Source organism: Muscardinus avellanarius (genome assembly GCF_963383645.1).
Source record: "Muscardinus avellanarius genome assembly, chromosome: 10".
Taxonomy (NCBI): Eukaryota; Metazoa; Chordata; class Mammalia; order Rodentia; family Gliridae; genus Muscardinus; species Muscardinus avellanarius.
In genome coordinates, this window is record NC_137796.1 from 111,551,005 (window position 1) to 111,574,682 (window position 23,678).

A 23,678-nucleotide genomic window follows, 5' to 3' on the forward strand; every position below is an offset into this window, starting at 1 on the left:
TAGTATTTACACAATTGTTAAAGTACCAAGGCACAGCTCAGAGACTGGTCACCAAGACACAGGATACACATTCTAACCACATCTCCCGCAAGTGATGACGGCGATAAGTGCTGGGCAAGAGCCGTCCCAGCCGGCCTTCGGGTCAGCCGGCTCTGCTCCCGGTGAGCCGGCAGCTCCAGGCTGAACCTGGTGCCGAGTGTCAGAGGCTGCCTCATACCATCCCCTGACACCATGTCGGGGGCCATGGGTATTTACAAAGAATACCTGCCACAGAGGGCTGCTGCCGCCGAGTTGGGAGCCCGAACTCTGACGAAGGGTTCGCAACCACGAGAATCTCAAAACTCACTCGCCCCGCACCTTGAATCCCTCTACGCTTCCAGACATCATCGGGTTAAGGCCCCACACTCCAAAACGCGTACAGAGGAACCAGCTCGGGATTCAGAAAGGCGCTCACCTTCAGGCTAAGACAGACAGATGGCCGACCGGGACAGTGAACACCAGGCTCCGGGACGCCACCGTACACCAGCAGTGCCCTCAGGCTCTGTGCCTGGCAATTCTGGGGAAGGAAGGTAAAGCCAGGGCAGCACAGCCAGGCCCCACCTCCAAGGGTGGCTGGGCTCCCAGCAGAACCTGCTCCACATGGTAACAGAAGACATGGAGAGGGACCCATGGACACGTGTATGGGACACTCAGACCCGCTGCCCTGTCCACCGCCTGCTACCGGGAAGAGCGTCTCAGAATCCCTGCAGCGGTGGCAGCGTAGCCTGGTATCGACAGGACAGGACCAGCTCACAGGGGTTGCCTCCTCCCTTTTTTATTTTTTTGAAATAGAGTCTCACTAAGTTGCTAAGACTGGCCTTGAACCTGCGATCCTCCTGTCTCAGCCTCCCAAGTACTGGGATTACAGGCACGCACCACCACCGCTGGCTGGGAAGCAAACGTTTCTTAAAAAGGAAAAAAGAATGTAGGTGGAAAGAGTGATGTTCATTTCCATGGGTGTTCTGCTGCTGTCAGGTGAGCTCCCAGGTGGTGCTCCCCACTCATGGTGGGAGCACCGGGCCCAGCCACCTGCAGGGCCCAGGGCCCTGCAGGGCGGCAGGCTCACAGCCTTCTCCAGGGGGGGGCTCCCTTCTCACAGCGGCCTTCCCCTCTGCGCACAGCCCACCGCAGATACTCAGCCCTGCCCCAGCTCCCATCTTGGGAAGTTCAGGACTCCCCTCTCAGTCCCGCAAAGCCCCAAAAGACGCTTAAGGGCGCAGGGAGTCAGGAGACCTCTGCTCTTGAGAGGTGTTTCCCACCAGTAAGGAATATAATTTTCCAAACAGTAGGATTTGAAAACAAACTCTCATGTGACAAAAACAGAACCACACATTTAGCTTTGGTGGCTTCTTTCTTTCTTTCTTTCTTTCTTTCTTTCTTTCTTTCTTTCTTTCTTGGTACTGGGGGATGAACCCAGGGCCATTCTACTTCTGAGCTATACTGCCAGCCCTCACTATTTTTTTTTGTTTACAAACAGGGTTTCAGCCGGGCGTGGAGACACACGCTTGTGATCCCAGCATTTGGGAGGCTGAGACAGGAGGATCGCGGTTCGCGGACAGCCTCAGCTACTTAGTGAGGCCTTTTGCAACTCAGTGAGACCCTGTTTCAAAATAAAGAATAAAAAATAGGGCTGAGGGTGTAGCTTGGAGGTAGAATGTCCCTGGGTTCCATCCCTAGTGCTGCAAATAAATAAGTAAATAAATAAGGAAAGAAAGAAAGAAAGAAAGAAAGAATGAATAAGCTGGGCGTGGTGGCGCAACTTGTAATCCCAGTACTTGAGAGGCTGAGACAGGAGGATCGCACAGGTTCAAAACCAGCCTCAGCTACTTAGTGAGACTCTGTTTCCAAATAAAATATAAAAATAGTCTAGGGGTATAGCCTGGAAGTAAAAAGCCCCTGGGTACCATCCCCAGTACTACCAAAAAAAAAAAAAAATAGGGCTGGGGGGTATAGTTCGAATGTAGAATGCCCCTGGGTTCTATTCCCAGTACAACCAAAAAATAAAAATAAATAAATAAAAAAAAAAACAGGGTTTCTGCCAGATGTGGTGGTGCATGCTTTTAATCCCAGTACTTGGGAGGCTGAGACAGGAGGGTCACGGTTGGAGGCCAGCCTCAGCTACTTAGTGAGGCCCGCTGCAACTTAGTGAGACCCTGTTTCAAAATAAAGAATAAAAAAAAGGCAGGGGGTGTATAGCTTAGAGGTAGAATGTCCCTGGGACTACAAAAAATAAATAATTAAAAATAAAAACAGGTTTCAGCTGGGCATGATAGCACATGCTTGTAATTCTAGTACTTGGGAGGCTGTGACAGGAGGATCGCAGGTTCAAGACCAGCCTTACCAACTTGGTGAGATATTTTCAAATAAAAATAAAATTGGATTGGGGATGTAGCTTGGAGATAGAATGCTCCTGAGTTCAATCCCCAGTAACACACACACACACACACACACACACACACACACACACACGGTCTCCATAGTTGCTGAGGCCAGCTTTGAGCCTATGATCCCCCTGTCTCAGCCTCTCAAGCACTTCTATTACAGGTGTGCGCCCCCACACCTGGGGTGACTGCACAGCACCTGCCCCTGGGAGCCGAGTCTCCAGTGGCTGCCTCTCCCAGTCACAGGGGCCAGAACACAGCTGTGCTCCTTTGCCTCGATCTTTTTTCATTCCACAAACTTAGCTGCCTCTTCTGTACTGCGCCCTGGACACAGGAACAGTGAAGATGGCCCAGAAGGGACTCGCAGCCACAAATAAAGCACCCTGAGTGGCCAGGCAGATGGGGGATGTAGAAGGTGCGACTCAGCCCTCCAGCGCAGAAAGGTGGCGGCGGCACCCTACGTCCACTGATACAGGGGCTGGCCTGTGTGGACAGAGCACCAAGGGACAGCAGTGCAGAGGAGGGGCAGGTCAGTCAACAGCCCAGGGCAAGCTGGGGGCCTGGGGCCAAGGGGCAGGAGGCAGATGCGCACGCCAGGGCCAGGAGGAGTGGTCAGCGGGTGGCTCTCAGACCTGCACGTACAAGGAAGAGCTGGAAAGAGGCAGCAGAGTCACCCAAGGCTCAGGGGCTGGCGTGCCGCGAGGGCGCAGACGGGTGGTTCCCAGAGGCTGCTCAGAAGTGGGCTCCAGCGGGGAGGCCTGGCGGTGGGTCAGGACGTGCCCCTCAGGGCTGCTTAAGTGTCAGGCAGTAGACGCAAAACTCTAGCCCAGGGAGCTCCGCTTTGGACTGCTAAATGCCAGTCCCCCCCCCCCTCTCTCTTTTGTGACACTGGGTAATGATTAAACCCAGTGGTATTCTACCTCTGAGCTATACTCCCAGCCCTATTTCATTTTCTTTATTTTCTATAGATTTTATTTTATTATTATTATTATTATTATTATTATTATTATTATTATTTTGGAACTGGGGTTCCTGGAAGCCCTTCTACTTCCAGGCTACGCTCCCAGACCTATTTTTATATATATATGTTTTTTTTTTGGAAACAGGGTCTCCTAAGCCAGCACAGCTGGCTTCGAACCTGCATGATCCTCCTTTCTCCGCCTCCCAAGCGCAGGGATTACAAGCATGTGCCATCACGCCCAGCATCCTATTTTATTTTTTATCTAAGTTGCTGAGCCTGGTCCTAAGCCTGTGATCCTCTTGCCTCAGCCTCCTAAGTACTGGGATTACAGAAATGTACCACTGTGGCTGGCTTAAATGCCAGTTTCAGTGAGATGATTCTCAAGCAAATGCCAGAGTTGCTCAGGCTGGAGGTGGGGGCCCCATAGCACTGGGTTTCCCTGGAGATGCACAACACCTGATGGGGGCACCCACCCAGACTTTGCTGAAAGATGAACAGTACTGCCCCGCAGCAGAGGCAGCTTGTCCCAAGGGCGGCCAGCTCTCACTAGGACTCCAGTTTGGGAAGCTGCTGCCCCAGGCCCGGGCCCCTGCCCAGCCCCAGCCCAACTGCACCCCGCCAGCCACAGGAGTAAACCGACCAGGCCTGGGTCTTAGTCACTGCCGTGCATAGTAGGCAGAGCACCCCCCCTTGCATGCCGGGGAGGGGGCAGCCGACAGGAATGAAGAAGGAAGTGGAGGCGAGGCTGGACTCCTGCCTGCCCACGCGTGAGCCCTGATGCCAACAGACACGTGGGACGGCAGAAAGGAGGGGCGCCACGCCATGGGATTTCCACAGGGTGGAAAACGCACACGTCTCTTCTCAGGCAGGCTCCCCTAGTGGAATTCAAAGCACGCTCGCACTCCTCACAGGCCCTCCACCAGGCTAAACGCTGTGGGCGTGAAGAGCCAGCCCAGGAGACGCAGCTGAACCCACTCGGTCCTAGACATCCCCTCGCACCAGCCACGCCTCCTGGTGGTGGTGGGGCTGGGGTGTGCCCTGTAGGGGTGAGGAGGATGCGGTGGTTAAGTGCCTGCTGCCTAATTAAGAGACGCTCAGGGTGCCAGGGATGCCTGGGCAGTGGACCAGGTGGGGAGTGGCGGGGGAGGACATGTTTGGTGGCTGCAGATAGAGGAGCCAGGCCAGCAGGGCAGCGCCTGGGAGGGTGTCCAGGTGGAGAGCAGGTGGGCCCGTGCTGGGAGAGAAGGTGGAGGTGGAGGATCACACATAGGCAAGCGGAAGAGGAGAGTGCTGGAGGAACACACTGGACAGCCAGGGGGCTGAGTGTGGAAGCCGACCTGGAGCAGGCACAGGTGGCAGGGACGTGGGCCGAGGTGACTGCTAGCACTCAAGGCCAGGGGGTGTGCTTTCTAGACGCAGAACACCCTTTCCAGGCAACTTTCTCGTGAAGCCCCATCCTCTCAGCCATACACAAAAGAGGCCACCGACACAGCTCCTCTATCTCCAAAATCTGCTAGAGGCTCCAGAGACACAAACAAAAATCCTGGGCACTCAGGTCAGACATGGTGGCACACGCTTGTAATCCCAGTCCTCGGGAGGCTGAGATAGGAGGATCTAGGTTTGCAATCAGCCTCACTACTTAGTGAGGCCCCTGCAACTCAGTGAGACCCTGTTTTGAAATAATGAATAACATGCCGGGCGTGGTGGTGCATGCTTGTAATCCCCGAGTTTGGGAGGCGGAGACAGGAGGATTGCGAAGCCAGCCTCTCCTGGCTTAAGAGTCCCTGTTTCCAAATAAAATATAAAAATAGGTCTGGGAGTATAGGCTGGAGGTAGAAGGTCCCTGGGTTCCATCCCCAGTACCACCAAAAAAAAAAAAAAAAAAGAATAAAGCAGGACTCAGGGTATAGCTCAGAGGGAGAAACCCCTGGGTTCGATACCCAGTACCCAGTACCACACACACACACACACACACAGAATCCTGGGCAGAGGCTCGGGGTGGGGCAGGCAGTCATACCCCCTCCCCAGGTTTTGAAAGAAAATGAAAAGGGCCACTGGCCTAATCCACCCACCCCACCACATCCATTCTTTCTAGAATCATCACTGATTGCCTCTTAGGTCTTTGGCACTGAAGCCCGACCCCTGGCAGGATAGGCTTGGAAAGCAGACTCACAGACACGCGGAGGCAGAGCGATAATGGAGGGGTTCTGCCCTCCCGCACAGAATGCTGGGGGCAAGAGGACCCTTGGGCGCATTTTGAGGACACTCCCTTCAGATAACCTCCCCTCCCAGGCTGAGTGCCAGGGGCAGCTGGACTGCAGGAAGGCAGGTGGCACGGTGCACCGGCCGTCCCCGGCGGCGTCCCCTGACCTGCTGTTCGGCTTTTCATCGGGACCTCACTCTCACGGCCCCCTGCTCGGCACCCGTCTATGGCTGCCTCCCCACATTCACATCAGCTCCCTCCCCTCCCCAGTGCCTGCTGCCATCATTAGAGGGCACAGGGGACCAGGCTGAGCTCCCTGCCAGAAGCAGGCACATCAAGCCTCACTCCAGCTCGTCCTGGTCTGTGTCCCCGCTGCCAGGAACAAGGAGGCCTGGCGGCCATGCTTCCCCACGCCCGCCCAAGGGCTATGGAAAGGAAATCAAGCCGCCCGCTCAGAGCAGTGCTGCCTGGCAGGCCGGCCTGGCTCGCCTCCAGAACCTTCTGTTCCCAGTTGCTGGCTCACAGCTTCCCTCCCACTCTCCCTGAGAAAGGGGGGCTGCCAAGAGGGGTGTCCTTCCTCTTGGCCCTGTCCTTTGTCAGCAACCCCTCCCTGCCATGGGCTAGGTGCCACCTCAGTCCTTCTCTCAGCTCCGGGACCCTGCTCCCTATACCTTTGGTACGCCTCTCTGACAGTCACAGGCCGACTGAGACTCCATTCCAGCTTTCTTTCATTTTTTTTTGCCTCTGAGCTAGATCCCCATCCCTTATTCTTTATTTGGAAACACAGTCTCACTAAGTTGGGACGCCTTGCCAAGTTGCAGAGGCTGGCTGTGAACTTGTGATCCTCCCTTCTCAGCCCCTTCCTCCCCGCTTCTGCTGGCAATGCTGGGTGCACTCCTCCCGCCGGCCACCTTCAGGCCTTACCTGCCCGGCTCCCAGGTCTCAGAGACACCTCCTCTCACGGGCAGCTGCCCCTCCTCTGCTGGGGTGGCTCTTCCTGCAGCAGTCCAGCCCCTCTCAGCAGAGGAGCCCAGGCACCAGGCCTGCACCTCGACCTGCTTCCCAGCCATCAGCTGAGCAGCTCACAGTCATGCTCCACATGACTCCAGTGCTCGGCCAGCTCAGGGCTTCCCCAGTCCCCCTGCCCCACCCACAGCGGCCTGAGCTGCCATGCCCAGAAGGAAGGCAGGGGGGGGCGTGCAGGAGGGCGCAGGCGCACACCCCCTCCCCTTTCTCTGCTTGCTCCAATGCCCCTCCTTCAGGCCCTTGGGTTCACCCTCAGGAAGCGCCATGCCTCCCAGTCCAAGTCTGTTTTCCCCCTCAGCACACAGGTGTGACTTGCTAATACATCCTGCTCCTCTACTACCACACTGTGACTTCCGCACCCAAGGGTCACACTATTCAGCGTGCCCTGGGAAGGAGGAAACCGGAGAAGGAAATCACAAAGGCCCAAGGTGAAAATTTAATTTCAAAGGCTGAATAACGACAGGGAACCTTACCAACGTGTCCTGGGCAGTGCCCTCCCTGGTGCTCATTCAGGAGACGGAAGGCCAGCGCGCGGCCTCAACCCTGAAGGCTGAAATGACAGGCACCCACAGTGACTACCAAGGAGCTGGTTACAGGGAACTTGATCGTGGACACTTTGCTGGTGGCACACAAAGGCAGGCACGTGCCAGTACAACAAGGATGTAACCATTAATGAGGTGTTAGTCACAGCACCACGTGCCAGCTGGCCTGCCTGCCAGGAGAAGTTCAAATGCGGTCTTAACCGTGGTGCTGGAGCCTACCTACTCAAGGGATCCTAAGACCCAGCTTGGCTGGCCACTCCCAAGAGCTTCCCCCTCTCACCCTGGGCTGGCACCCCTACAGGGAGGTGCAGGGGCTGCATAGGGGCTCTGCTAATTCAGCATCTTTATCTCCTGAGCTCAGTCTTCCCAACAGCAGGCCAAGAATCCTGGGCAAGAGGAAAAGAGCTGAGACAAGAGTCAGCAGCGCATAATTTTGACAAGTCTTAGTTCCGGCAAGGTGCCTGAGACACGTGTGCTTTGGAAGGCCAGCCACATGACAGGATCTCAATGAGCATCTTCAGACCTAGCAAGACAGCCACTCAGGAGGGAGTTGTGCAGGCTTAATCATTCTAACAGGCATCCAAGACATACTTCCTGCATGCCAGGTTGCTAAGAGCTGGAGGACAAAGAGGCCAAGCTGTCTCAACTCTCAGCGAGCCCAAGCTCAGGACAAAATACCAACCATGCCGGGTGTATTCATTTCGAGTCACCCCCTCATGCCATTTTGGCATGGGGCTATATTTCTATTTTCTGTATTTCTATCTTTCTAATAAACTTCTTTAAATCTTCAAAAAAAAAATACCACCCATGCCAATTCAAGGTACAGGTGCTACGACTGGAAAGCACAGCGTGTCTGAGTTCCTGCCCACGAGGAAACAGGGCTTGAGGAAGGCTTCCTGGAGCCAACACCTGCCTCATATGAGTCTTAAAGGCTGAGGAGGCCTTGGACTCAGGAAGAGCAAAGACAGCGAGGGCAAAATACAGAGCCACAAAGAACAGATCTGTTCAGAGCTGGGAGTCACTCAGGATAAGGACACTGGCCAATAAGCATCTCCCAACCCCAGTACTGGGGGTTGAGCCCAGGGGCACCCTACATCTTCAACTTTTCTTTCTTTCTTTCTTTCTTTCTTTCTTTCTTTCTTTCTTTCTTTCTTCTCTCTTGTCTTGAGGATTGATTCTAGGGACATTCTACCTCTGAGGTATATTTCTAGCCCTTTTTAGTTTTTGGTACTGGGGACTGAACCCAGGGGAATTCTACTTTAGTCCCATTTATTTATTTATTTATTTATTTATTTATCTATTTGTTTTTGCAGTACTGAGAATGGAACCCAGGGACATTCTACCTCTGAGCTACACCCTCAACTCTATTAAACAAGGTTTCACTAAGTTGCAGAGAACCTAAGTAGCTGAGGTTGGCTTTGAACCTGCAACCCTCCTGTCTCAGCTTCTCAGGTACTGGGATTAAAAGCATGTGCCACAGGCCAATGAGGCCAGGATCGGAGCCTGACGTGCGGCGAGGCCAGTGCTGGAGCCTTAGAGGCCAGTACCAGAGCCTGCCGTGAGTCAAGGCCAGTGTCGGGGCTTGTGAGGCTGGGATCGGAGCCTGCCATGTGGCGAGGCCAGTAATGGGGCCAGCGAGGCTAGGATCGGAGCCTGCTGTGTGGTGAGGCTGGTGCCAGGGCCTTCGAGAGTGGGATCGGAGCCTACAATGCGGTATCCAAAGAGAAATATCACAGAGAACAAAAAACCAGATGCTTTCTCTAATATGCAAAAACTAGGAAGAAATGGGTAATAGGAGGAAATCTAGTTGAAGAAAGGGCCCTATGGAGGAGCCATTAAAGTGACCTATCAGAGGGGACGGGATGGGAGAAGATGGAATCTCTTTAAAGCACATGATGTACTTAAATATATCAAAGTCAATCACTAAATCAGGCATGGGTTCGAGGGAGGGGGAGGGAATGGGATGGGGACTGGATAAATTGGGTGATGTGTGCTTGCATATCCTCACAAGTCTTGTATTCCATTGAGATGTTTGACTACAATGCACCAATAAAAATATATTTTTTTAAAAAGCATGTGCCACTACGCTTGGCTATTTATTTTATTTTGAAAAAGGGTCTGAGTTGCTGAGGGTCCGCTAAATTGCCGAGGCTGCCCTTGAACCTGTGATCCTCCTGTTTCAGCCTCCCAAGTACTGGAATTACAAGGGTGTGCCACTATGCCTGGATCCCCCAGCCTATTTTATTTAACTTTTTGCAGGATGGGGGACTGAATCCAGGGACATTTTATCTCTGAGCTACACCTCAGCCTTGTTTTTTTATTCTTTTTTTTAGACAGGGTCTCACTAAGTTCCACAGGGCCTTACTAAGTTCCTGAGGCTGTCTGGAAACCTGTGATCCTCCTGCCTCAGCCTCCCAAGCATTGAGATTACAAGTGTGCATCACCATACCTGGCTTCCTTCAGCCTTTAAAAATTTTGTTGTTGTTGTTTTACCGGGCGTGGTGGCACACGCTTGTAATCCCAGCATCTGGGAGGCTGAGACCAGAGGATTGCAGTTCAAGGACAGCCTCAGCTACCTAAGCCCTTTGCAACCTAGTGAGACCGGTTTCAAATTAAAGACTAAAAAAAAAAAAAAAAAAAAAAAACAGGGCTGGGAGTGTATCTCTGAGGTAGAATGCCCCTGGGTTCTATCCCCAGTACCGCAAAGAAAGAAAGAAAAAAAAGGAAAAAAAAAGTTAAAAAAATTTTTTTTTGTTTTGAGCTGGGTGTGGTGGCACATGCTTATAATCTCAGTACTTGGGAGGCTGAGACAGGAGGAGTGCAGGTTTGTAGCCAGCCTCAGCTACTTAGTGAGGCCCTCTACAACTTAATGAGACCCTGTTTCAAAATAAAGAATACAGCTGGGCGTGGTGGCGCACGCTTGTAATCTCAGCATTTGGGTGGCTGAGACTGGAGGATAGTGGTTCACAGCCAGCCTCAGCTACTTAGTGAGGCCCCTTGTAACTCAGTGAGACCTGGTTTCAAAATAAAGAATTAAAAATAGGGCTGGGGGTGCAGCTCGGAGGTGGAATGCCCCTGGGTTCCAACCCCAGTACTAAAGCTGGGCATGGTAGCACATGCTTGTAATCCCAGTACAAAGGAGGCTGAGCTAAGAGGATCATAGGTTCACAGCCAGCCTCAGCTAGTTAGTGAGGCCCTTAGCAATTTAGTTGAGACCCTGTTTCAAAATAAAGAATAAAAATAGGGCTGGGGGTATAGTTCAGAAGTAGAATGCCCTAAGTTCAATCCCCAGTACCACAAAAATAAAATAGAATTTTTGTTTTGAAACAGGGTCTCACTAGGTTGCCGAGGCTGTTCTTAAACCTGTGATCCTCCTGTCTCAGCCTCACAAGTACTGGGATCCCAGGCGTGTGCCACCACACCCGGTCATATGTCCACATCTTGACCCTTCTGAAGTTCTCCAGGTTTCCAAGAGACAAAGGCTAGAAGAGTCCTTGCTGAGAAAGGAACCACAGAGGTGACTGGGGAAAAGAGCCAAGGGACAGAGGTGAGGGGAGTTTCTAGTGAGACCCAGATAATGAGCTACAACTTAAACAGTTAACAGGCTTTTATTAATAACAGAATCACACATCAGTCAACAATCTCTCAGAGTGTATAGCACCCAATTAAAACTGTAACAATCACGAAGACACAGTCTCAGATTAACAGCCTAAGTGGTGTGTAGTGTATTCTAAGGCCAGGGTGGCTGGAGGGAGCCCACCACTGCTCACACATGGCCGGGGAGCAGGAGCTCTGAGGCTGGGCAGCCGTGTCCCTGTGAAGGGAAGAAGATAACTGCTCACTAACTCATCACATGGCCAGCCCTTGGGGCCCACACATGGCGTAGGCAGATAGTGGCTCATTTTGCATTATCTCCTCTTTCCCGTCCTCCCACACGCAGCTCCTCAGCACGGGAGACTGGAGAAGGCATCGCATGCTTGACTTCTGGACCTCAGTCAACTGTTTCCAAAGTCCTGCCTACTGCTAAGGCGTAGATTCACTCAGAAACCCGGAGCCAGAAGGAAAAGTAGGTCACCCCTGAGAAGTCCGTAACAGTGGATCTCTGGGTCTGAGAAGGCTTTTTTCCAAAGTTTTGGTTGGCGTTCTAATTGGAAAATGTTCTGAGATGACCAACCTGTGATCTAGAGGTAAATATGGTCTTCTGAGGTGAGGGACCCCGCAATCTGGAGCTTCCCCCAAAAGGCAGATACTTGAGACAGGAAGACTCCTGAAAGAACAGTGGAACCATGGGGATTTCAACCTTTAATATCTGACATCCACTTTTTATTTATTTTTTGGTATTGGGGATTGAACCTAGGGGCATTCTGCCTCTGAGCTATACTCCCAGTTCTTTTATTTTGACACAGGCTTTTGATAAATGGCTGGGGCTGGCCTTGAACCTATGATCCTCCAGTCTCAGCCTCCCAAATACTGGAATTAAAGGAATGTGCCTGTTTTTTAAAAAGTAATTAATTTAGGCCGGGTGTGGTGGCACATGCTTGTAATCCCCGTGCTTGGGAGGCCGAGACAGGAGGATCGCGCAGGTTCGAAGCCAGCCGTGCTGGCTTAAGAGACCCTGTTTCAAAAATAAAAATAGGTCTGGGAGTGTAGCCCGGAGGAAGAAGGGCTTCCAGGAACCCCAGTACCACCAAAAAATAAAAAAAAATTAAAAAATGATTAATTTATTTAGTGGTACTGGGGTGGAACCCAGGGGCTTTTCTACCTCCGGGCTATACTCCCAGACCTATTTTTATACTTTATTTGGAAACAGGGTCTCACTAAAGTTGTTGAGAGCCTCCCTAAGTAGCTGAGGCTGGCTTCGAAGATCCTCCTGTCTCAGCTTCCAAAGCGCAGGGATTACAAATCTGTGCCACCATGCCTGCCTGTTTTTTTTTTTTTTTTCCAAACAGGATCTTGCTAAATTGCTGAGGATGGCTTTGAACCTATAATCCTCCTGTCTCAGCCTCCCAAGTACTGAGATTACAGGTCTGCCACCACGCCCAGCTTGACATCCCACTTTTTACTCTAACAATCAAAATTATGTCTCTCTGACAGAAATAAAAAGCCCACTATCTTACCCCCCATTCCCAAACAAGGCAATGGGTCACTAATCACCCCGCTGTTCCCTTATTTACTTAGAAAATCCCAGACACAGACAGGGATTTTGTTTGGGGAGGCAAGATATACACATTCAAGAGAGAATGCAGGCCATCTTCAGAGTGAGGGACAGCCTTATTTACCTGTCTTAAGGACTTGAGGTTAGGAGTCCATAGGTTCAGCCTCCTTGTCTCACGCTGTGCACTCCCCTGGAAAGACTCAACCTACTTCCCAGCTCTACCACCACACAGAAATGTCTCCTCAATGCCCTCCGGCCCCACACACTCCTCGGCCCCACACACTCCTCGGCTCCAGTTCTCTCCAGACGCAAAGCCCTGGGCCTTCCCCAGGCTGCTCCCTTCCCACAGAGCATGTACTGTGATGGCGTGGTGCTGCCAGGCACCCAGTGCGGACTGTCCCCAATGTCCTTTCTCCTTGCCTCCTGCATCCTGGCCGCTGGCCGTCTCACAGTCTAGCTCTTTCTGGTATGTCTCAGGGCGTGCCACAGAGGTCCTTCCACTGGCCCCAGCCTCGGCGCAGCCCTTCTATCTGCCCATCCACAGAAGACAACTACACTCCTCTGACAGCTTCTACTGCTCTTGTCGTAAAATACACTCTTTTTTTGCTTTTTTTTTTTTTATGGCACTGGGGATTAAACCCAGGGGCATTCTACCTCTAAGTTACACCCCCAGTACCCCAGCCCTATTTTTTTTTTTTTGTGGTACTGGGGATGGAACCCAGGGGCATTTGACCTCGGAGCTACACCCCCAGCCCTACTTTTTATCCTTTATTTTGAAACAGGGTCTCACTGAGTTGCAAAGGGCCTCACCAAGTAGCTGAGGCTGTCCACGAATGGCGATTCTCCTGTCTCAGCCTCCTGAATGCTGGGATCACAAGAGTGCGCCACCACGCCCGGCTTTATTCTTCATTTTGAAACAGGGTCTCCCTCAGTTGTGGAGGGCCTCACCAGTAACTGAGGAGGCCACAAACCTGCTCCTGTCTCAGCCTCACAAGGACTGGGATTACAGTGTGATCCCACTGTAGAATGCCAACTCTTAAGCCTGGCACTCAAGGCCAGCTCGGCTCCCTTCCTTTACCCACATACTCACCCTTCTCCCAGCAGCTGAGGGTGGGAGCCGTGCCTTTCTTACTTCATACTCGTGGTCCTGTTGTCTCTCTGCCTGGAAGGTCCCTTCCCTTACACGCTCTTGTCACTCCTGACCATCCTTCAGGCCCTCTTTGAGTGCCCACCCCCACTGTAGTCCAGCTGGATGCCTGGCCTTTGTGCCTACAGCAAGCTCTAGCCACCTCTCTGAATTTACAGATTTATTTACCTATCTCCTCACTGCACCGTAAGCTCATTGAGGGCAGAGACCAAACCTCACTCAACAATATGTCCACAGCACACAAGGCACAATGCCTCCTCACATGAAGTATGAATTCAAGAAACACAAGCTGGGCGCAGACCTGTAATCCCAGTACTTGGGAGGCTGAGACAGGAGGCTCGCAGGTTCCCAGCCAGCCTCAGGTACTTACTGAGGCCCTCCGCAACTTAGACCTGACTCCAAAATAAAGAATAAATAGGGCTGGTGTAGTCTGAAGGTAGACTACTTCTTGGTTCCATCCCCAGTACCACAAAAATAAAAAAGAAACACATGTTGAAAGAATAAAGAAACTATCGGATAATGAATTCAGGCTGGTTCTCTGTAGAATGCCCAAGGTTTTGTTTCTTTGATATTATCTCCATTTGGAAGGTGACGCTGCAAACAGCCACTGAAATTGCTGCCTCAAGTTGGAAAGGACTTCTTTCTTCCATTTACAGAGTTGTCATAACAGAAAAGGTATGCTCAAACAGGTAAAACATTGAACAGGGTAAATGTTAAGTGCTTTTTTACAGCCTGTTTCATTGTCCTATCTACTTTAAACCAAAACCATCCAAAGGCAAACACTTAAATATGTGTTCTGAGGTTGGCTCAATCTCTAGTGAGGATTAGGAGCAACAATGTGCACTCAAGGTCACTCGGACCTGCTGGAGAGACCTGGAGAGACCTGGCAGGTATGGTTAGACAGGCCAGCCTGCAGGTGAACTTGCAGGGCCAGGGTGGGGGGTGGTCAGTGTCACTGTTATGAAAACCCTGCCTAGATCACTACTGTATCCCAGAAGGTCACCCTTAAGCCAGCTGAAAGCAACTGCACTAGCTCACATCTGTCACTGACACAGAACCTTGATTCATTTCAACAAGCACTCAGAGGCTGAGGGTGTGGTTCAGTGGTAAAGCCCTTACCTAGTTAGCATGCATGAGACCCTGGGTTCGAAACCCAGCACTGCAAAAAGAAAGAAAACAAAATCAACAGCTACTTCCACTCAGCCCATCCCATGCCAAGCAAGGAGGAGCAAACAGTCCTACTCACAGGGAGGCAGGAGTCTAAACAGTACCTGCTACTGGATAAATAGTCCTCGTAAAGGATTTATTGGAGGGATGAGATTAGATGAGGCTCAACCTTCAAAGTAAAAGGAAGCACATGTTGGGGTCAAAGCACTATAACAGCTTTCAGACTGGATCATCTCTCATCTGGGCTGGCTTCTCCTCAAAATAAAACAACTGAGCCAACATCTACAGAGGCCTACTAAGTGCTGGGAATAAAACGTGCAAATGTCCTTTGCCCCCAAGTGGACAAAATGGCAACGGAAGCCAAATTATGGGATGGTGCTGACTCTGAATCAAATACACAACAAAATAAGGGGGGAAATCACCTTCCAGAGCTTCCGCTCACCCTGGAAAAAGCAGGCAGGCTTTCCCTGTCTAGGAATGGCTACAATAACACCACATCACTAGCAGCCAACCTGCACCTGCCCACGACCCGGATGGTTTAGACACCCTTTGGCCCTTAAAGTCAGCCCAGCGATCCTAATGCGAGAGGCCCAGCCGACCTCCGCCTCCGTCGCAGCACCAGCCCGAGCGGCCCGGCAGGAGGAGCCCGGCAGGAGGAGCCCGGCCTCCGGGCCGGCGCGGAGGCTGGAGACGCCCGCGCGGAGCTCAGCGGGAGCCGCCGAGGACAGCGCGAGTCGGAGGGTTTCCTACCGGCAGCGACGACCGTGCCCAGGGAGCAGTGACACCGAGACCGCTCTTCCCGCCGCCGGGGCCCTGGGCCGCCCCGAGCGTCCGGCTCCCGAGACCGCGGCGCGCCCGCCCCGCCACGCCCCCGCCGCCCGCCGCCCGCCGCTGCCCACCTCGGCGCCCGCGCCGCTCGCCTCAGCCCGCCGCGCGCCGGCCGACCTTCCTGCGCACGCGCGCGCTGGCCCCGCCCCCGCCGGGCACGCGCCGCCGCCCCCCGCCCGGCTCGCCGCCTCTGGGCATGCGCGTTGGCGCGCGGATCGACGGGCGAGCCGGAGCCGGCGGAGAAGGGGGTCCGGGGGTCCTGGGGGCGGGACCCGAGCCCTAAGACCGAGGCTCTTGGTGCGCAGAGAGGATGGCCGGACGGAGAGCAGAGTCGGGGACACCGGGAGCCAAGAAAGAGGCGGGACAGAGATGCACTGGGGACCGAGGCTCGGACACCGGACTGGCGACGCGCCGGGATCGACGTGGGCGCCAGAGATCCTCGGAGTCGGGGCGGACGCAGCAGCCCCGCGCGGGAGGACCTCGGCCCCCCGCAGGTCCCCGCAGGGGCGGGGTCGTTGCTGTCCAGGCAGCACATTGGGTCGCCGACCCACAGCGGTCCAGGCGCGTGTGGTGACCACAGCGTGCCTTGGCGGCGGCCGGCGCGCTCTCCAGCGGACCACAGCATCGGCGGCTGGAATCGCCGTGGCTTCGGGCTCGTGCTCGGACCCCTGCGGGATCCGGGCTCACCGGGGAATGGACTGTCTTCCGGCGATATGGGGTGTCCCTGAACCCCCAGAGCGGGCAGGCAGCGAGGGGGGTGGCGCCAAGGCGTCCTCGGGGGCGACAGCTGCCCAGGACGCCCCCAGGCCGCTCTTCGGGCCATCACGAGCCTTCGTGTCGGGCCAGGGCGTCGTTCCGCCATCGCAGCCCTCCGCGACCCGGGCGCGAGACGCCGAGGGAGGTCGGACGCGGGGGCGGCCCTGCGGCGGGGGCGCAGCGCGGGCAAGACCCCGCAGGCCCAAGCGCTGGGGCCCGCGCCGCGAGGGGGCGCCCCGCCCGGCCCGGCCCGCGGGCTCAGGCCGCCCCGCAGCGCCCCCGCCGCTCGCGCCTCTGCAGCCTCCGCAGGCGCCGGGTCCACGCGTCCCGCCAGGGCAGCACGAGGCTTCCGCGGGCGGCGCTGAGCCCGGGCCCCCGGCCCCCCGCGCCTCCGGCCGCGGCCCCCGGCCCGCTCCCCAGCAGCAGGTAGCGGCGTCCGGGCAGCAGGCGTGGGCAGCCGCAGGCCGCGTCCCGAGCTGGCACCCACAGCGCGCTGCTCCCGCGCCGCGCGCGCTCCTCGCCGCTCCGGAACACCGCGAGCACGGCCACCGGGAAGCGCGTCCACGCGCCGCGCGCCTCTCCGCGCGCGCCCACCGCCACCTGCACGGCTGCGGGGCGACGGGGCGGGTCAGGGCGGGGCCGGAAGGGGGCGGGCCGCGCGCCCACCCGGAGTGGGGGCACCTGGAGAACACCAGGGGCGGGGATGGCGGGGCCGTGGGGACCCGAGGGATGGAGGGAACTTGGGGCCCCGCGAGGGTCGAAGGGAGCTGGGGCCCAAGGTAGCCTACCGTAGTCCTTTCGGCAGAACTTCTTAAGGCTGATGCGGTAGCTGCCACGCGCAGGGCTGCAGTGCGACTCGCAGTCTAGGGGGAAGGTGGGAGGCTGGCAGGTCCCTTCCCCCCCTCTCCCTCTGGAACCCACAATCCCCTCCCCAAGGTCATACCGGTCTGCGACCCTGTTCTGTGTCCACTCACCCTGTGGCTCCGCAGGGCTGCTCTCCTCAGTGGGTCCAGGGACAGGGGTCTCTGCAGAGAGGGCGGGAAGATGGCATGCGGTGGGTGCGGGAGCCTGCAGGGTTGGGGACCAACAGGCAGTAGGCAGGAGCTGAGGTGGACTTAGCTGCAGCGGCTCAGGCAGGGCAGGTCACTCACTAACACAGGGTGCCACAGGTGAGCGGCTCTGCTGGAATCCTGGGGCACAGCGGTTGCAGGTGAGGCCGGCGACGCCGTCCTTGCAGGGACACTGGCCTGTGGTCTGGTTGCAGGTCTTGCCGGCAGCACCCACGGGGTGACAGTCACAGGCTGTGGGAAGAGGTGAGGAGGGCCTGGTCGGTGCTACCTGGGGGTTCTGGGAAAGCCGAGCGTCAAAGCAGTAGCAGGCCCACCTCTGCACGCGCGGCGGTCACTCAGGGCACGGCCTGGGTCCCGGTAGAAGCCTTCCCGGCAGTAGTGGCAGTGGCGACCGGCCGTATTGTGCCGGCAGTTGAGGCAGACACCCCCACTGCGGCGGCCAGACAGACGGTACAGCTCCATGTTGAAGCGGCAGCGGCGGGCATGGCCATTACAGGAGCAAGCTGCAGGGAGGGGTGGGTCAGGGGCGGGCCGGCCTGGCTCGAGGTCCCCAGGCCACCCTCCAAGGCCTCACCGAGGCAGGCGTGGGCTTCCCGGGCAGTAGCCCGCTGCCATGGCCTGTCGCAGTAGAAGGGCTTGCAGCGGCCGCAGTCAGGGCCCTCAGTGCCGTGCCGGCAGTCGCAGATCAGGTGGCCCTGGGTGTCCAGCAGGCACCTTGAGGCATGCCCATTGCACTTGCAACGCCCGCCCACCTGGAGCTCCGTGGCTGAGTAGGAGTAAGGGACGGTGGCCTCCGAGTCCCCGGTGTCCCCCGGCATGGCAGGCCTGGTGAGCAATATGCGGATATCTGTGGCGGTCACCCAGTCTTGGAGCACCGGGCTGCTGTCCAGATCCAGGCCAGGTGGGCTGCCGTCCTGCACACTGAAGGCCAGAAGGCCACCTCCATCAGGCTGGGCCTGGGGAGCGGGGAAGCACAGGGCCTCAGGCCCTGGGCCAGCAGGGCCGGCAGCGGGGGCAGGTGATCTGCCATAGTCCAGGCCGCAGCGGGAGGAGAAGAAGCCAAGCGGCGCCCAGCTGCGGCCGTGGTCCTGCGACTTGAGCAGGGCCAGGGAGGCCGGGGGAGCTGAGCAGAAGCGCAGGCTCACGAACACCAGCTCGAAAGCCTTGCCCAGGGCTACTGTGAGGGTCACGTTGAGGGGTGCCCGCTGCAGCAGGTCCGAGCGCCAGCACAGAGGGCTCCCCGTGCCCCCTGCCGAGGTCAGAAGGGCAGCGGGGTGTGCCCGCCGCGGGTCCGAGGCGTCGCAGGCCTGAGTGGCCGGCCGCCCGCACGTGCTGGACGCCAGCACCTCGCGGCCCAGGGCGGCGTTCACCAGGCCGGGCACGCAGCCGCGGGGCGCGCCCCCGTCGTCATGGCAGGGGTCGGCGGGCGCCGGCGGCCCGGGGCTCAGCGCGGCCGAGAGCGTGCCGGCGGTCAGCAGCAGCCCCCAGGGCCAGCCGGGCATGGCCGGAGCCGCCGCGGGTCAGCCGGCCGGCCGGGGCCCTGGGACTCTGCCCTCGGGGAGAGCGCGCCAGGACCGAGGCTCTGCCCGCGGGGCCCACGGTGCCGAGCGAGCGCGGCCCGGCCCAGGGGTGGGAGCAGCGGCGGGGGCGTCGGCGTCCTCCCGCCGGGCCTGGAGCGCTGACAGGCGTCGCCCTCCCCGCGCCTCCGCCGGCCGAGGCCCCACCCGCCGCCCTGGCTCGCACTCACCCACCGAGGGCCGGGCGGAGCAGGTCTCCCGGCCTCCCGGGAAGGGCCGCGGGCGGGCGGGCGGGCGGGGCCTGGGGCTCCGGGCCGCCGCCTCCTCCCGCTGCGGCGAGGCCGGCGACTGTGCCAGGAGGGGGTGGGGGCGCCGCAGGAGCGAGCCTGGGCCCAGCCGGGGGCGGGGCTGCTCGGCCGGGAAGGAGGGAGGGGAGGGGGCCTCGTCCGCACAGCCGGAATCAGAAGCAGATTCCGACCCGGGCTGGGCCAGCGGGAGAGGGGGCTGGGAGGCCGGGAGCCGGGGGAGGGGCTGAGGAGCCAGGAATGCGCTGGCGGGAGGGGTCTGGAGGGGCGGCTCAGCCCCGCCGCCTGTGGGGGACCACCCAGCAGGGTCCCCGGCCTGGAGCCAGGCCTCGGCTGTTTCTGGAGTTGTGCTGGGCGCCGGGCCACCTCCTCCCTGAGGCCCCTCCGCAGGTATGATGTCAGGGCAGAGGCCCTGGGTGGAGGGGCCAGGTGTGGCTAGCCCTGTGGGTGTCCCCCAAGCGGCAGTGGCTCTAGTCCGCAGAGCCCAGGGCTGGGGGCAGGCCTGACTCGCATCCCAGCTGCCTCAGTTTCTGGCTGTGTGGCTTGGGTTCCCCGGTTTCCTCATCAGTCAAATGGCCGTTGCCTGCTTCGTGGGGCGGCAGAGAAGAGTTGAGGAGCGCTCACAGAGCAGCTGGGCGCCGGGTTGGGGCGTGATGGGTCCCAGTGGGTCTAGCTGCATCAGCTCGATGGACTCAGCAGTTGGAGCTGGGGGAGGGAATGGTAGGACAGCCCTCAGGTGGCCCTGTGGGATTCAGGCTTAGCACATGAAGACCCTGTGGAGTGGGGCTTGACACACCCGGGGGTGGGGGGTGATCACAGAGGAATTCCCGTCAGAACTCCTGAGCCTGCTGGCCCTGGCCCCGGTAGGTCTGGGCCGCGGAAAAGCACAAGTCCAGCTGCCTGGCTGGCACACCAGCTGCGGATGGGTGGCTACAATGAGCACGGTCCTGCCCAGAGGAGCCAGGAGACGCCCTTTCCTACTGCTGTTGGTCCTTACAGAGGGACCAGACATCCCAGAGAGGGAGCGCACCCCACCTTGGAAGCGGCCCCGAGCCCAGGATGCTTACAGGTCCAGAGGGAGGCAGGTCCCTAGGACTGGAAGGGAGGAAGCAGGACACTGACTGCTGTTTGGGCGAGGAAGGGCAAGAGGCACCTCCCAAGTGCACGGGGGGGGGGGGCAGGAGGGCCTGGCTTGGAGAGGCAGGAACCACCGCTGCTTGGTGCCAGAGCAGCCTACTCCCTGGCCCCCAGCCCCTTTCCCAGACCTGGCATCCACATGCAGGATGAGGAAGTGGATGGACTGAACCTAGAGGCCAGAGGGCATCCTGGCCTCCCCCTTCACCTCAGGCCGTTTATTCATCCTGATGAACTGCACAAGAATATATCCTTAATGAATACGCACACTTGGGCTTTGTTTTGATTGGACTCAAGTTCAGAACCAGCACCTTCCCAAATACTGTGTTCAGACCCTCCGAACCCCCCAGTGGGAGGGAAGAAGCCGAAGTGGGAGTGGGGACTGAGACCAGTCATCCCGGGACATTGGCAAGGCAGGTCCAGGCCTGGCACAGGGATCCCGCTGGGCCTGAGACAAGCTTCTAGGAAACCCAGCTGTCTCTGGACTTCCAGTCCCCACTCTGCTGGCGGGCCGAGGGAGCAGCCTTCCACCCCTACTGCAGAGACAGCTTTGCCTCCAGCCCGGCCTCCCTGTGAGCATCGGGAAGCTCTGGTAGGCAGCAGGTTGCTGCGGCTCAGTTTCTGATATGTATGTGGGGAGGCCCATGCCCACAGGACCACTGCAGGAGCAGCTCTGGGGGTGGGGGGGGGCTATGGTCCCCAGAGCCCTGGAATTGCCCTCTGCATACACTCTGGCCCCAGGGCTGCTCTGGCAGATGGTGTGATGGGAGCTGGGGACAGCCGTGCCCCAGGCCCGGCCAGGCTTATTGCTCCCCATGGATGTGGACACCTGCCTCCGCCTCTGACTGGGCCTCTCACGCCTCCTGTCTCTCCAGAACCTGACCCCCACCATCTTCAGCAACAAAGAAGCCCCTCTGCCTCCCCCCAGCTCTTTAGGCCACTCTGTCTCCCCAGCAACTGAGTGAGAGCCCTTTGGGGCACAGGCTTGGGAGAAAGGATGGAGGCTTGATAGTCTCGAGCTCAGGGAGCTGCTGACGGCTCAAATAACTTTCCAGCACAGCCCAGGACTTACTGTCCCTCCTGCCGCTTGCAAGCCACAACTCGTTCTGTCTTGCACTAACATTTATTGAGCGCCTAGTATGCCCGAGGGCTCCAATCCAGCACGGAAACCAGACAGCTCCGGGGAAAGGACGCAGCACGCAGTGGGAGCGGTCACCGCGCCGGCCCTGGCCGCCTGCACCCCACGGAGGCCCCGGCTCCAGGCCTCTGCGGTCGCTGCCCACTGTGCCCACCTAGAGGCGCCTAGAAGCAGCGGGGGCGAGGGGCGAGGGCCGGCCGCGCGCCTAGGGAGCGGGCGGGGGCGTGGTGCGGGGCGGGGCAGGCCCGGCCGCCCTGGGTGCCCGCCGCCGCCGAGCGCGCCAGCACAGGAAGGCGGCGCCCAGGAGCCCGAGCCCCGCGCCCAGCGCGGCCAGCGACGCGCCCTGGGCCAGGTCCAGGCGGGGCCCGCGCAGCGAGAAGGTGATGGCCGTGGCGGCTGCGCCGGCCAGCACGGCCACGGCGCCGAAGGGCAGGACGCAGCGCGGCCACGAGCCCCCCGCCCCGCCGGTGACCAGGAGCAGCGCGCGCAGGGCCCCGGGCGGCTCCGGGGGCGCGAGGCCCGGCGGGGCGGGCGCGGCCATGGCGAGCCGGTGGGCAGCCGCGTCCGGGGCGGGTGTGGGCGCCCACTCGAGCCCCGCTCGGCCGCCACGTCAGAGCCCATTGGCCCGGGATGCGCTGACGCCACGGGGCTCTGACGCCGCCTCCTGGCTTGAGGGGGAAGCCAGCCGCGCAGCACCAGGCCTCCATGACCCGCCCTGGCCCCCTGGTGCTGGGGCTGCCCACGAACTGCCCTCCCGGCCCCACCCAGGGCATCTCCCTCCCCTGCGGAAGAAGGCCCTGCACACCCAGGGCGATCACACCACTCGTGCCCTGGACTGGCCTGCTGGACGCAGGTCCTTTATGAGTAGACCTTCTGGGGGGCTCCTGGCCTGCTGGACGCGGGTCCTTTATGAGTAGACCTTCTGGGGGGCTCCTGGCCTGCTAGACGCGGGTCCTTGACCTTCTGGGGGCTCCTGGCCTGCTGGACGCGGGTCCTTGACCTTCTGGGGGGCTCCTGGCCTGCTGGACGCGGGTCCTTTATGAGTAGACCTTCTGGGGGGCTCCTGGCCTGCTGGACGCGGGTCCTTTATGAGTAGACCTTCTGGGGGGCTCCTGGCCTGCTGGACGCGGGTCCTTTATGAGTAGACCTTCTGGGGGGCTCCTGGCCTGCTGGACGCGGGTCCTTTATGAGTAGACCTTCTGGGGGGCCCAGGAGCCTCCTGGGGCTGCCTGACTGGCATCCCGCGCCCACAGACTCCAGCTTTCCCTGTGTTTCTGCACACTTTCTGCACTGCTGTACACAGGGGTCTGGGTCCTCTGGGGTAGAGGCTGGTGTTTCCCTCTGGCCCTTGTCCAGAGCTGTCCACACCAGGGGCAGGTGCCCCAGCTCCAGGGATGCCTGGAGTATAGTAAGTGCTCAAAAAAGGTTCACTCAGAGTCCATCTGTGTACACAGCCGGCTAACACGCAGCCTCAGCCGGCGCGGCAAAGCCTGCATCTCATTGCTCTTTCTTTTGGTACTGGGGATGGAACCTCCGAGCCCTAGGGTATCACTGAGTTGAGAAGGGCCTAGCTAAGTAGCTGAGGCTGTCCGTGAACCACGATCCTCCTGTCTCCTCAGCCTCCCAAATGCTGGGGTCTCAAGTGTGCACCACCACGCCTGGCCATCTCATTACTCTTCAGGCCAGCTCTGCTCGGTAATCACCACCACCCCGGCATGACCGTGGGGACAAGCCTGGGGAACTGAGGCACAGAGGCAGGAAAACAAGTCATGCCGTAAACCCAAGTCTGGGTGGGGCCACAGCCCGGACCCTGCTTTACTGCCTCCCAGGGAGGTGGTGTTCCCTCAAGCCCATGGCAGTGGAGGGTGGGGCCGAGGGACCTTTTCCTTGGCAGAGCTAAGTGTGGGATGGGAGGCCCCGCCCCAGATCTGCACCAAGAGGATGAGGCGTCAGGCTGGCGGCAGGCAGACACTTGCAGCTCTGCAGCTGGCGCTGGTGTCGTCCAGTAAGCCCAGGGTGGCTTGGAGGAGAGGCTTCGGTGTGCTGGGCAAATGCTCACCTTGAATGGCCTTGCGCCTTCCCTTCTCTGTGCGGGCGATGGTTTGTGATATGTTTACTTGATTCATCTATTCTTTTTGTGATCCTCCTGTCTCAGCCCCCCAAATGCTGGGATTATAATTGTGTGCCATCACGCCCGGATCTACGTTATAGTCTTGATTAATAAAAGCACAAAGAAATGGTCCAAGACTCCTCCACCAACTGTCACTTTTTTGGGGGATGATTTAAAGATACACACTTCTTAAATCAAT

General features: G+C 58.1%; 1 protein-coding gene across 1 annotated transcript; it reads right to left on the reverse strand.

Annotated features, from left to right (window-relative positions):
* Positions 1–16,463: 16,463 nt before the first annotated feature.
* NTN3 (netrin 3) lies at positions 16,464–19,077 on the reverse strand (the record flags this gene model as incomplete). Its single annotated transcript, XM_080702875.1, has 7 exons — positions 19,019–19,077; positions 17,850–18,823; positions 17,590–17,778; positions 17,357–17,506; positions 17,180–17,230; positions 16,994–17,068; positions 16,464–16,813 (listed from the first exon to the last, which is right to left on the reverse strand). Exons 2-7 carry the CDS (start codon positions 18,775–18,777, stop codon positions 16,464–16,466), a joined length of 1,743 nt encoding a protein of 580 aa, XP_080559001.1. The 5' UTR covers positions 18,778–18,823; positions 19,019–19,077.
* Positions 19,078–23,678: the final 4,601 nt, after the last annotated feature.